Here is a 13,194-nt window from a genome sequence, read left to right on the forward strand (position 1 = left end):
TATACTTGCATAAGCAAACAGAGTGAGTGGTAGCTTGTTCTCAAAGACATACATTCTGCTGGACCTCCGTCTCAAACTTGGGCTGGAGAAACGGCCTCCAGCACGCTGCAGTGTGGCGAGGGCCAGTGGAATCTTGGCAGAGCGAAGCAGTCTGTCTCAGACTCTTGGCGCTCTGCAGCAGCATGTGTCCCTGTTCACCCCTGTGGGACCTGGAAGCCTGCAAAGCCATCGCCTCCCACACTGAGCTGAACAAAGTCTATCGATACTGACATAAGGCCGACACTAGCCAGACACAGAGGAGACGATGAAGTCTGTCAGTAACCAATCGTCACGTATTTACAAGTGCACCAAAGGTGTGAGGTCTGAACCTTAGTCAAGTTTAATAAAGCAGAATTCCTCTGTGGCTTTTTAAAATGTTTACTCAAAGCATGTTTGCATGGATTATCCGTATGATTTGATTGAAAGTAATATGGTTTAATATGTGTGTGCATACTTCACTTTTATCTTTGCAAAGTTCCCCTCTGCTCAAACATGTATTAATCTCAGACATTTGACCTATGATGTACAGTGCATGGTGAAGCATTATACTGTATGTGCAAAGCTGGGTTAGTTAGTGTAATTTTTCTTCACAGAGCACTGCCATCAGCTGCAGCAGGCAGCTGTTTTTAAAAGGTAGGATCAGCAATTTGTAGGTGACGTGACATCAACAAGTCATGAAGAACTAGCTCCTCCTCCCCCTTCCTCTAGTGTTCCCAGAGAAAACATGACCCATCATAAACTCTAACCCTCTCTCTCCTTCTCCAACTTCATGTGCATGAGCATGAGCAGCAACTGTACTCTAGCACTGCATATGTTTTATTTGTAATTATATACAGCTTAAAATACAGTAGAGCTAAATACTAACCAGTATGAGCATGTGCCTCTAGATCCATGTGCCAAGTTATGTGCGTTGACTTATTATCCCCTTCTAGCACTGGGACAAAAATGGTTGTAATCAGAAATAAAGAGTGGTGGTTAGTACCACCTGCTGTTCTGCTGTAGCCGAACTCGAAGCAAATTCCTGTTCCTTCAGTCGTTATTCCCATGTTTAGTTAATATCTAACCTGATATCAGCTCTGAAAAGCCTTGACATCAGAGTAGCATGCTGTATTTGACATTGGACTTTCTGCTCGGCAAGAAACTGCTGGTTTCAGCATTGAAGATTAGATTTATGTTAATTTGTCTTATCGAGTCTTATCTCGCAGTCTCACACACCTCATTGTGTTTGTTTTTTTTTTTATAGTTATTACAGTTATAAATTACTGGGAGCAATAGTCTTTGAGTTACTAATTTATCTCATCCATGGTCAATTCCATGTGGCTATTTAAAAAATTGTTTCATGACTGTACCAGTATTTCTGTTCTCTGCTATGTCAGATTAATATCAAACATTTCAGATTCACAACATGAAACCCATTTTAAAAATATCGGGGGTGAATTTGTATTGTGCTGGTTATATTATTTGTTTTGGGCAGCTATGAATCAAAACAGAGGTGTGTATTTAATTATTAGACGTTTTTGTTGTCAAAAGCACTGCCCAGGTTTGACCTTGTAAATGTTATCTTGTTTCTAAACTCGTCACATCTCTTGCATTTCACAAGTTTCTACATCAACACTGAAGAAATGAAACATTTTGCTTTTTATGGTAATGGCAAAAGTAGTATGTTTACACAATGTTTAAAAGGAACGATGGAAAAATAAACTGGTTAAGTGCTTCTTGCCAGTAATTGCACGTTTATTTTTTTTAATTTTGAAACTATTCCTAAGCTTTTATCCATCTCCCTCTGCTTATCTGGGGTTGGTTCGCGGGGGCAGTAGCCGAAGCAGGAAAGCCCAGACTTCCCTCTCCCCCTGGCCACTTTGTCCAGCTCATCTGGGGGGATCCCAAGGTGTTCCCAGGCCAGCTGAGAAAGATATTCCCTCCAGCGTGTCCTGGGTCTTCCCCAAGGTCTCTCCCAGTGGGAAATGCCTGGAAACCTCCCCCAAGGAGGAGCATTCTCACCAGATGCCTGAGCCACCTTATCTGGCTCCTCTCAATGCAGAGAAGCAGCAGCTCTACTCTGAGCCCCTCCCGAATCGCTGAGCTTCTCACCCTATCTCAAAGGGAGCCTGGACACCCTGCAGAGGAAACTCATTTCCACTGCTTGTATCCACGATCTAATTCTTTCAGTCACCACCCACAGCTTGTGACCATAGGGTAGGAACATAGACCGGCTGATAAGTTGAGAGCTGCGCCTTTCAGCTAAGCTCCTTCTCTACCGTTGCAGAGGCCGAATCACTGCAGGGGCCGCACCAATCCGCTTTCCTTTCTCCTGCCCCATTTTTCCCTCACTTGTGACCCCGAGATACTTGAACTGCACTTGGTGTAGTATCTGATTCCAGAACCTGGAGAAGGCGATCCACCATTCCCCAACCGAAGACCATGGTCTCGGATTTAGAGGTGCTGATTCTCATCCCAGCTGCCTCACATTCTGCAGCGAACCGCTCCAGTGAGAGTTGAAGGTCTTGGCATGATGGAGCCAACAGAACTACATCATCTGCAAAAAGCAGACACCCAACTCTGAGGCCACTGGAGAGCCTGTATACGGGATTCCAGCACCTCATACGGAGAACCCGCCACAGGAGTCCCCTTGGGACATGGGCGAAGGCCTTCTTCAAGTCCACAAAGCACAAGCCCCTTCCAGGAACCTTCTTACACTTTCAGATCCAGCTTTTAATGTGACATGACAATGCTTAAACTTTACATTACTGAAGTACAGGTGTGAATTTAATGCCACATTAATGGGATCAAGTGCAGATATTGCATGATTTTACATAAACACTCATAATACATGTCTGTGAATCTCAAACCAGTAGTTAGGCAAGAGCTGTGCATTACTACAAAAAAGTCCTGGATCTAAATCTGGATTTTAGTGAACATCAAAAGTTGGGCCATGCCCCACCTGTGTTACAAAAATGAATATGAATACAAAGCTGTCCATTACTTTTTGAGTATTCCTGTTAATACTAGACAAATGAACAATCAGAACTAGCCAGCTCAGGCAGAGAAAAACATTCTCAAACCTGGCTTCTTCCTGTCACTTCAGCGATCCCTGGGGCTCAGATCACAAGGCCAAGCCCCATCAGGCTGAGGCTGGGATTACAGTATCTGCTCTCTCGTTACCACTGGCCACGCCACAGTTCTCTCATTTGCAGCCCGTTATTGTCATGGCAGCAGTGTCAGCCCGGGGACACTGGCGCTATTATTGTGACACTGGTTTCTGCACAGTGGCCACAGAGGGGAGGGACTGGAAACACAAAGGACGGTTTTATTCTGAGCAATACAACTGAGCTCATTTGAACTGTGCTGATGCTCTATTTACACTCAATTTCTGCTGAAAGTTGACCTGTCAAAAGAGAGGAAGGGTTGTATTTATACAATCTATACAAGCTGGGGAAGAAAGTTGATGTAGTTTATACGGATTGTGTGTGAAGTGAAGTGCTATGAGAAGAAAGTGTAGAACTAAGGTACCGGTTGCATGTTCATTCTGGAGATTTTAATTTTATACTCTACCTATATGACGCCAAAAGTTTTAATTGTTGCAGTAGATGACCTATGGTCACAGTAATCTGTACCTATTCTCCAGGTTTTTAAAATTTCAACGTTTGGTCCCCAGCCAAAGACTTTTTTTTTAAGCGTTATTCCATATTTCTTCTGTTAAATTTGAAGCAGAGGAAAATAAAAATCTTATTCATCCTCCTAAATTTCTCACTTGCAGAGGTCAATTTTCGGTGAGATTTAGGGGCACTAAATTGTGGAATGATTTTTCCCACTTGGCAAAGAGCTCGTCCTCTCTGAAATATTACAAAATATTACAAATTTTCCCAATGTATTGTTGTTTATGTATCCATGTTCTTTTTGTTTTTTTGTTTTTTTTTTGTGTTTCACTCATAGTGACATGTACAGTCTTATTTGCTCAGGAATCAATATAATATAAGTTGTAAAAACAATATCCCATGCACACTCACACACACTTATTTTTTGTCTTTATTCTTTATTATTTATATATTGCATTATTAGTTTGCCATCACTTTTGTGTAGTTATACTTTCTGTTTTTTGTATGTTAATCTTGACATGAAATTTTAATATCTTCGGTGGAGGCTTCAAATAAGCCCATTGGGTTTTTTGCCTCTTTCTGCACCTATAGTGTTTATCATTGATATTTCCTGTATATTTTTTAAAAACTGTGCAAAACAATAAACTAAAACTAAAAAAACTAAACTTATCTGATAGTTTCTGATAGTTCAGTCGTGCAAGCTGGCAAAATACAGTATGTTTTACTGTTGACTGCTACATGTCTTTACCCGAAGTTTAAGAGCTGCTGATTGATCTATTTGCACAAATCTTTGTAAATATAAGGATGTTATTATTGATCACATCTTCTTTCTGTAGGTGGTAAAGATCCTTGAAAAGCATGATCCCCTGCGCAGCAGCTCCACCCTGCCTTCCCTGGGTGTCATCCACCTCAACACCAGCGGCAGCCCCCGCTTCGGCCCCGTCCCCGGAGACGAGGCGAACGCCGTACAGAACTACGTGGAGCACATGCTCTTCCTGCTGATGGAGGAGGAAAGCGGTCAGGAGGGAGCCATGGGCCCCATCCTGGAGTTCGTGGTGATGGAGAACGTGATGGAGCGCTTGTTTGTGTGGAGCCTCCGCAGGGAGTTCACCGACGAGATGAAGCTGGAGCAGCTGAAGATGTACGAGATGCTGGTCGGCCAGGCGCGCCAGCCCCTGCTGCATCACAAGCCCATCCTGAGGCCGCTCATGATGCTGCTGTCCTCCTGTTCGGGCACGGCGGTGGCGGCGGTCGAGGCTGAGCTGGTGCTGCTGCTCAACCAGCTGTGCTGCGTCCTGGCAAAGGACCCCTCAATCCTGGAGCTATTTTTTCACACCAGTGAGGATCAGGGAGCCACCAACTTCCTCATCTTCTCCCTGCTCATCCCCTTCATTCACAGGGAGGGCACGGTGGGCCAGCAAGCCAGAGACGCCCTTCTGCTCATCATGTCGCTGTCTGCTGAAAATGAGCGAGTGGCCAAACACGTTGCAGAGAACACCTACTTCTGCCCGGTCAGTTCCTAAGGAAAAATGACTTTTACAAGTTTTGCTACATTTCTCCCACTCCTCCTGGTGTTTTTTTCTTCTTGTATCTATTATCCCCCTGCTCCAACTCTCTCTTTCTAGCCTATTTGTCAAACAGATTTGTTAATCCGTCTCAGTGAGCAGCATTAATAATACTTCTGACACCTTGGGTGTCATAATTAGTCCACAATATGCAGATGAATTAATGGACCCACTCAAAACTGTGAAAAAAATCTGGCATTGAATGTTACAAATGTCTGGTATTTATAAGATTACTGCTCAGTTGCAAGCTAATCCCATATAAATAATGCCATTTACCCGCAGCTGCAGACATTGCATTGAAAAATGGGTTTTGATGTGATGCCAGTTGAATAACAAGAGTTTGAATTTAATTGGATCCAAAGGCATCTACAGAGAGGCCGCGGTGGGATAATCCTACTGAGGATGTATACATTACCATGACACTAATGATGTACTCATCTTGCAGTTACAATAGACAGGGTCGTGACAGGCTCTGTCGTTGTTTGAAGTCGTACCTTATAAATAATAAAACGTACTTTAAAAGAAATCTAAGAATGTTTGCAAGGATAGGAGTCTATATACTATGCAATAGTCAGTACTGCAGTCAGTATGCGCTTGGTGTGATGCAGTCTGCTGGCAGACTGTGCTTATAGTATCTACATCCCATAATTTAGAAGTAGAACATGTAATTACAGATTCACACACTACTGTGAAAATGTCTTAGGCACCCCTAGTCTTTGTTGTTTTTATCAGAGTTTATATGAGCATAAAAAAACATTTATGGATGGTGTTATCAAGGTTAAAAACTTGGTTTTCACTTTTGGTTTAATCTATAGGAGCTGTGAGAATGATAGTCGTTGTTGTTTTGATTGGATTGACAAAGTCTTGTTTGTAATTAGCATTAAATTATAAATTGTAATTTGTAGGTCTCCAGCTATGCAAGCAGTTGTTTTTTAAAAGTCCTTTGAGCTTAACACTGTCATCAGCATGTTAACAGCCATACAGAGGTAGCATGCTGTTTTTAAATGTTTAACATCTTCTTACTTTAGAAAGATATTGCAATAATTTAATTTGCACCTCAGTTAAACAGGTTAATTGAAAAGGTTTAGCTCACATAAGACATTTTGGCCTGTTGATGACACAGAAAAGTAAAGGGGACTGCTTCAGCGGCAACAGTTCTTCATGTTGTGAGGATCTTAGCTGCCAGATTTCAAGACAATCCATCTCAGAACTTGATTCTCAAAGTTGATGCTCAAAGTAGCAGCTTGTGATCCGGGATGTCATCCCTTCCCCTCCTTCCCTTCCTTCAGGTGCTGGCCACAGGGCTGAGTGGTCTGTACTCATCTCTGCCCACCAAACTGGAGGTTCCCAGTGAGGAGTGGCACTGTCTTCACAGAGAGGACTGGCAGCAGATGCCGTCACTTGTCCAGTTTCTCAACTCACTGGAATTCTGCAACGCTGTCATTCAGGTGAACCTGCGTGTGTATGCCATGAAAACTGATGTGATGTGTGTCCTGATCCTACAAAATGAACATCAGGCTGGACTGAATTAGGATCTGCACTAATGACTGAGACTAGGAGTAAAAACAAGTTAGGAATGAAATAGCTTTCTGTAGCCAGATGAGTTTAATTTTCATGCACCAGAAGTTAAATCCATTTTTTTTTAAATAACAGGCTGTGATGCCAAGCTTGCACTCTGAAGGTTCTGCCTCCTGTAAAAATGTACTGACACGAAGTTTCTACGGTCTTTACTAGGGGTGTAACAATATATCGTGCCACGAAATTTCGCGATACAAAAACGTCACAATACGTGTCGTGGAGGTGACCAAGTGTATTGCGACATTGGGTTATTAATATTAATCTATTGTGTTGACTAGTAACGACCGCGCCTCGACCCGCGGACCAAAATCTTACTCCGTTCAGAAGAAACTAGTCCCGTTTTGCGGTCCCGTTTTGAGCTCTGAACCTTTACTAATGTAAGGCTGGTGTAGAGTTAAGCCTTACCTTATTAAATTAAACCTTTTCGGGTCGTGAGTAGGATAAACACGGGGACAACTTCTGCCGAGTTCGAGTGTACTTTAATGTCCGCTTAACAGTGTAGGATTTTAGAACATCAACACAGCACCTAGTGCCGTACTGTGGCGTATCACTCCGCCCAATCTAAAACATACTAAACACTACAGATTAACTGACTAGTGTAATTATAGTCCCTGATTTACAGAATATAAAGAATATATTTATAAAATAATGAACCCTGAATTACCAAAATAACTTTCTTAACAAAAATAAATCTCCTCTATAAGGTGAGCATGAATCAATCTTTTTTATGATGTAAAATTGTATGTATTTATTTACTTTTATTTATTTATTTAATTTTAGTTGTTAAATTTCTGGAAAAGAAAAAAGTCAAATCATACATGAGAGAAACTATTTAGTTTGTGGCTAAATATTTTTCCTTGTATGAAACTGAAGATGCATAATGCAAACCTGACATTTACTTTTAGTTCAGTTTGTGGAAAATGGTTGGCCTGGCTTTCTCTTTAAAACTTAAACAGTTATAAAGAATTACAAACTGTAACAATAGGGCAAACGCACAGCATTGTTTTGTATTTTGTGTCTTTCAAATAAAAGAAAATTTTTTCCAGTCATATGTTCCTCATTCAAGGTTGTTAAAAAAATACTGCTATAATATCGTATCGTTATCGTGACCTCAATATCGTGTATCGTATCGTACCGTATCGTGAGATTAGTGTATCGTTACACCCCTAGTCTTTACTGACATGCCACTTCATACTGACTCTTCCCAGGTGGCCCACCCTGTTATCAGAGACCAGTTGGTCGATTACATCTACAATGGTTTCCTTGTGCCCGTCCTAGCACCAGCGCTGCACAAGGTTGGACTCTTTTTCATGTCATACGCACTACAAATGACGGTGTGAAGTTGTTAAAGCCTGTGCCTTTCCCCCATAATTTTATCTTTGATAGTAATTCATCTATTTACAAGGGATTTACAATTATACCACACTCTTTGTGGAAATGTACACTAATGTTCACTGCTGACTGATTGTAGTTTCTGTTTCTGTGAAGCTCACTCTAGAGGAGGTGATGACCACGACGGCGTACCTGGACCTTTTCTTGAGAAGCGTATCTGAGCCGGCCCTGCTGCAGACGTTCCTCTCCTTCATCCTCCTCCACCGACATGAGAGCGTCCATATTTTAGACACACTGGTCAGCCGCATCAACACCCCCTTCCAGGTACGCGGCAAAGCATTGCACGGCTAAGAACACAGGCTTTGTCCTAGAAAAATGAATGTTGTGCTGACGCAGCACCGCTCGCCTTTTTAAAAGGCAAACATCAGACCATTTCTTTTTTCCAGCCTTGTGTCGCATGTCATGGCAGTTTTTAAAAATGGAGTGCACCTTATTTAAGGAAACTTATCGATTCAGAATATCAGGGAGGGATAAAAAAAAAATCTAAAACTTAGTTAAAAAAAAACAACGGTCACTGTTATACTATCTGGTTGTAAAAGAAATTAGCATTTTTACAAGTTTGATGAACTTGTTTGGATTTTCATTTTCTATTTATAGCCAATCCTTGTTGCAATACCCCTTCTGACCCCACGGGGGTATTGCTACACCCTATGTATTGCTACATAGGATGGCTTTAATATTTATCCATCCAATTACTGTGAAACTTGTGGGAACTCTAAATTGCAATTTCAAGAGACAATAGTCTAAAACAACAGATTGTAAATCTGTGAATGTGTAAAGGTTTGAATAGCGGGCTGTGAATAAGGCTCAGAACCCCAGGATGGTTGAGAAATGTGCTTGGCACATTTGCACAAAGTCAGCTCTGGCTTCAAATATATTTAACATTAACATTTCCCCAACCTAATATATGGGCTCCTGTTGTTCTACATGTTTTACACATTTTCCTGCTCTAACACATGTAGTACTTACTCAAAGGAGTCATTATTTAGCTCCTACAAATCTTGATAAAGAGATGATCTACTTTTTCCCAGCTCAGAAAATGACGATGCAAAAGCTGTTCTGCACATATTCAAAAGGCAAGACAGAGGAAGAATAGTGTACGGGTAATAGGATCGACCTGCCTCCAGTCCTGTCCTGCACAGAAACTGCTCCGAGTATTTAAACAAAACAATGAAGAAAAAAATGTATTCAAGATACAGAAACACTAAGCAGGCATAGGACATTTTTACTTGGCTGAAATGGGACATAGTAACACCTCGTCACCTGGAATCAGCAATGTCGGTGTCTTTGATTTATGTTGAGAAGGAATGACAGCATCAGAAAGAGGCAAAATATTTTATTTCCCTCCTTGGATTACAAGAATAATAATAATATTCAATACTATTTAGGGCAATAAAAGTACTTAAAGAGAATACATTTTTTTCCCATACACTCAACTTCTGGTTTGGGATCGATTTGAATCACATTTGATCAAGTGTATATGTTGGATATGTTTTACATGTTTACATGTGCCAGAGGTTGGAAATACTGTCCTCGTTTAGTCTGTTTACTTTTATAAACTGGATCATAATTTACAAAATTAGCATAATGCTTGAGTATATATATAGTTAAGGTATCTTTACATTTTTATAACCACTTAAGTGTAGCCCCTGCTGGCTTTTAAGAAGTATTGCAACCAAATGTACTTCTGCATTGGCTGAACTTTTCAAACCTAGAAGTTGCATCCATCTTTTATTACATCTCCGTCTAAAACTTACATGTTTATTTTTAAAGATTTTTTTGGGCTCTATTGGCCCTTTATTTAAAGTGTACAGACAGGAAGGGGGTAGTGAGAGAATGGGGATGACATGCAGCAAAGGTGCGCAGGCCGGGATTCAAACCTGCGACCGCTGCAGGAGGACTGTAGCCTCAGTATATGAGCCGCTGCTTAACCCACTGTACCACTGAGCAGCTCAAAACTTACATGTTTAATGTGCAATAATTCAAAGCATGGTTCAGCTGTAGATGTTAACATTTTTCAATCTGGCACGCACAAATGTATCAACCATTTAATCATCAAAAATCAGTTGTTGATGAATGCATGTATTATTTTATGTATTCATCATTTTTTATGATCTTCCATGAAATACTCCAGTTGGGGACCGTATCACTGTCACTGTTCCGCACTCTCATTGGCTTATGCTGTGAAGATGTGATGCTGCAGCTTGTATTGAGGTGAGAGGTACTTACTTATCCATTTATGAAGCGTGGCACATTAATTGGTTTACGACATAATGAGCTTTTACTCTCTACCTCCTACCGTTACCATCTGTCTTCACATTCCCCCTCCCCTGCATCCCTCCTATGACCACCCATTGGTTTTCCCAACATATCCTGCCATCCGCCTCCACAGGTACCTGATCCCCTGCAGTCACATGATGTTTAGTCAGAGACGTGTGGTGAAGGAGAGGGACTTCTACTCGGCATCAGCAGCCAAGATCCTGGCGTTGACACCGTCCTGCTGCTCTCCTGATCACAGTCCTCCGCCCCTCCGACAGCTGGACTCCATCCTTTTTTCTAAGGGTGCAGATGCTCCCAAAGACTCCAGAAGCACAGGTAACAAAAAAGAAAAAAATCTCCTATAGTTTCGTATAATATGAGTCCTACAATGTTTTTGCACTTTGGAATATATTTTAAAGGATTATGTTGATTTCTGCTGGGTTGTGGGGTTGGACAGTGTGATGATTTAACAAGTTAGAGGGTGCTACAGAATGCCAGTAAGTCGAGGCGTCTTTGTTTATTTTGTGTAAACAAAGATGTTCAGTCAGCACAGACTTCTGTTCTTTGTCAAAAATAGTTTTCAGGCTAATTTTAGCTAAAGGGGGATTCGGATATTGTGGGACCACAGTTAAATGCATTTCTATTGTCTCACATAAGCTGTGACATGTAACCCTGCCGTCTCCAAGGATACAAAAAAGTTGACGAACCTGTTCATACAAATGAGCAAATTTGAAAAAGAAGGTCTCTTAACTGCCCTCTCTGGGTAGATGACAAGTTATTACCTCAAGTGGAGGAGTCTTGAGTATCTGAGGGGCTTGTTCACGAGTCAGGGCAGAATGGAGACTGACAGGCGGGTCGGTGCAGCCTCTGCAGTAATGCCGGCTCTTTACCGGTCTGTCATGATGAAGAGAAAGTGAAGCCGCAAGGCAAGGCCTTTCTGTTTACCGGTAGATCTATGTTCCTACCCTCACCTATGGTCACGAGTTGTGGGTAGTGACCAAAAGAATGAGATCGCGGATACAAACGACTGAAATGAGTTTCCTCCATAGGGCGATCGGGCTCTCACTCAGAGAGAGAGAATGGGGAAACTCAGTCATCCGGGAGGGACTGGGATTAGAGAAGAGCCAGTTGAGGCGGATTGGGCATCTATCTGGTGAGGATAGGCCTCCTGGACGGCTCCCTCAGAAGGTGTTTCAGGCATGTCCAACTGGGAGGAGGCCCCACAGAAGACCTAGGACATGCCGTAGAGGTTATATCTCTTGGCAGGCTTGGGAATGCCTCAGTATTCCTCTTGAGGAGCTGGAAGAGGTGGCCAGTAGAGGGAATCCTGGGCCTCTTTCAATCAATCAATCAATCAAATTTTATTTATATAGCACCTTTCATCCAGGTACATGAAATACAAGGTGCTTTGACATTTTGATTGAAAAATAAGCATAATAAACAAATGAATAAAAACTGGGAGACCAAAAAATAAAGAACTGGGAGACCAATGCACCCTGACATACAATATAGAATATATAAAATTTATAAAAAGATAAAAGTTCAAGGATTAAGGCTAAAAAATAATCAGTCCACAACAATAAAAAAAAAATAATAAAAACATTACCAGAAATGGATAAATAAATAAAACAGATACCTTTTAAAAAATGTTAAACAGAATAAAACTATAAAAATGTGATGCTACATAAAAGCCAGACCAAAGAGATGAGTTTTTAGTCTACGTTTAAAAATGTCCACATTTCCAGCTCCTCTCAAATCCTCCGGGAGGCTGTTCCACAGTTTTGGAGCATCGTGGCTAAAAGCAGCATCACCAAATCTTTTAGTTCTACTCTGTGGAACAGCTAAAAAGGAAGAGCCAGAGGATCTGAGGGGCCTTCCTGGTTCATAGAATAAAAACATCTCTGAAATATACTCTGGCGCAAGCCCATGTAGTGCTTTATAAACTAATAAAAGAACTTTAAAATCAACACGAAAACTAACAGGTAGCCAGTGTAAGGTTTTTAAAATGGGCCTAATGTGTGCTCTCCTTCTGGTCTGAGTCAGAACTCGCGCTGCAGCGTTTTGAACCAGTTGCAGCTGATTAATGGTATTCTTGGGCAGACCAGTAAGAAGAGCATTACAGTAGTCCATCCTGCTAGTTATAAAGGTATGCATTTTTGCATCTTTGCTCTGGCTGCTGCCCCCTCAACCCATCCTTGGATGAGCCGAAGTTAAAGGATGGATGGATGGATGGTGTTGCCCCCTTAACTTTTTAATTCATAGATAACTTCTCTTCTGGGGTTTTTGTATCATTCTTTAAGCATGAACTGTATCACCTGCAGTTGAAATGAATGATTGCTTTTCATAATTTTTAAACAGCTTTGATGGATGTTTTGTTGTTTTACTTTTTAAACAGCTGCAAGTAGAAATAAATTAGCAGATTTAACTATTCATGACTGATTTCAGTAAGAGGATGCTTTAACCACAGTAATGGCACTGTGCCGTCAAAATAACATAAATGGTTGGAACGGAAATGCTGGTATCAGTTAAGAGACCTAAAAAGAAAATATAAATATAAAAGTTATTATTTATTACTGCTACACAGTCTTTTTAAACATACGTTGTGTTACGAGGTGTAAATCTGAATTCAATTGGAACGAGAAGGTAAAGCAGGGATTATTGTATTTTATCAAATAGTGAGATCTCCTGTTGCTGTGTTATATTGCATCGCTTTACCCCTTGCAGTGAAGTGTCAAAGTCATTATTCCTGCTCAGTGTGAGTGCTG

At 41.2% G+C, this 13,194-nt stretch overlaps 1 protein-coding gene across 2 annotated transcripts in view; it reads left to right on the forward strand.

Moving 5' to 3' along the window:
* Positions 1–13,194, forward strand: part of fhip1aa (FHF complex subunit HOOK interacting protein 1Aa) — a 38,851-nt gene that overhangs the window by 18,912 nt on the left and 6,745 nt on the right. For both annotated transcript variants that reach the window (XM_061718572.1, XM_061718579.1), the window contains 6 exons: positions 4,472–5,146; positions 6,490–6,648; positions 7,987–8,073; positions 8,267–8,434; positions 10,305–10,384; positions 10,563–10,765. In XM_061718572.1, coding sequence (XP_061574556.1) covers positions 4,472–5,146; positions 6,490–6,648; positions 7,987–8,073; positions 8,267–8,434; positions 10,305–10,384; positions 10,563–10,765 — 1,372 coding nt within the window. The remainder of the gene's footprint in view (positions 1–4,471; positions 5,147–6,489; positions 6,649–7,986; positions 8,074–8,266; positions 8,435–10,304; positions 10,385–10,562; positions 10,766–13,194) is intronic.

This window comes from Cololabis saira, chromosome 1 (genome assembly GCF_033807715.1).
Source record: "Cololabis saira isolate AMF1-May2022 chromosome 1, fColSai1.1, whole genome shotgun sequence".
NCBI classification, from domain to species: Eukaryota; Metazoa; Chordata; class Actinopteri; order Beloniformes; family Belonidae; genus Cololabis; species Cololabis saira.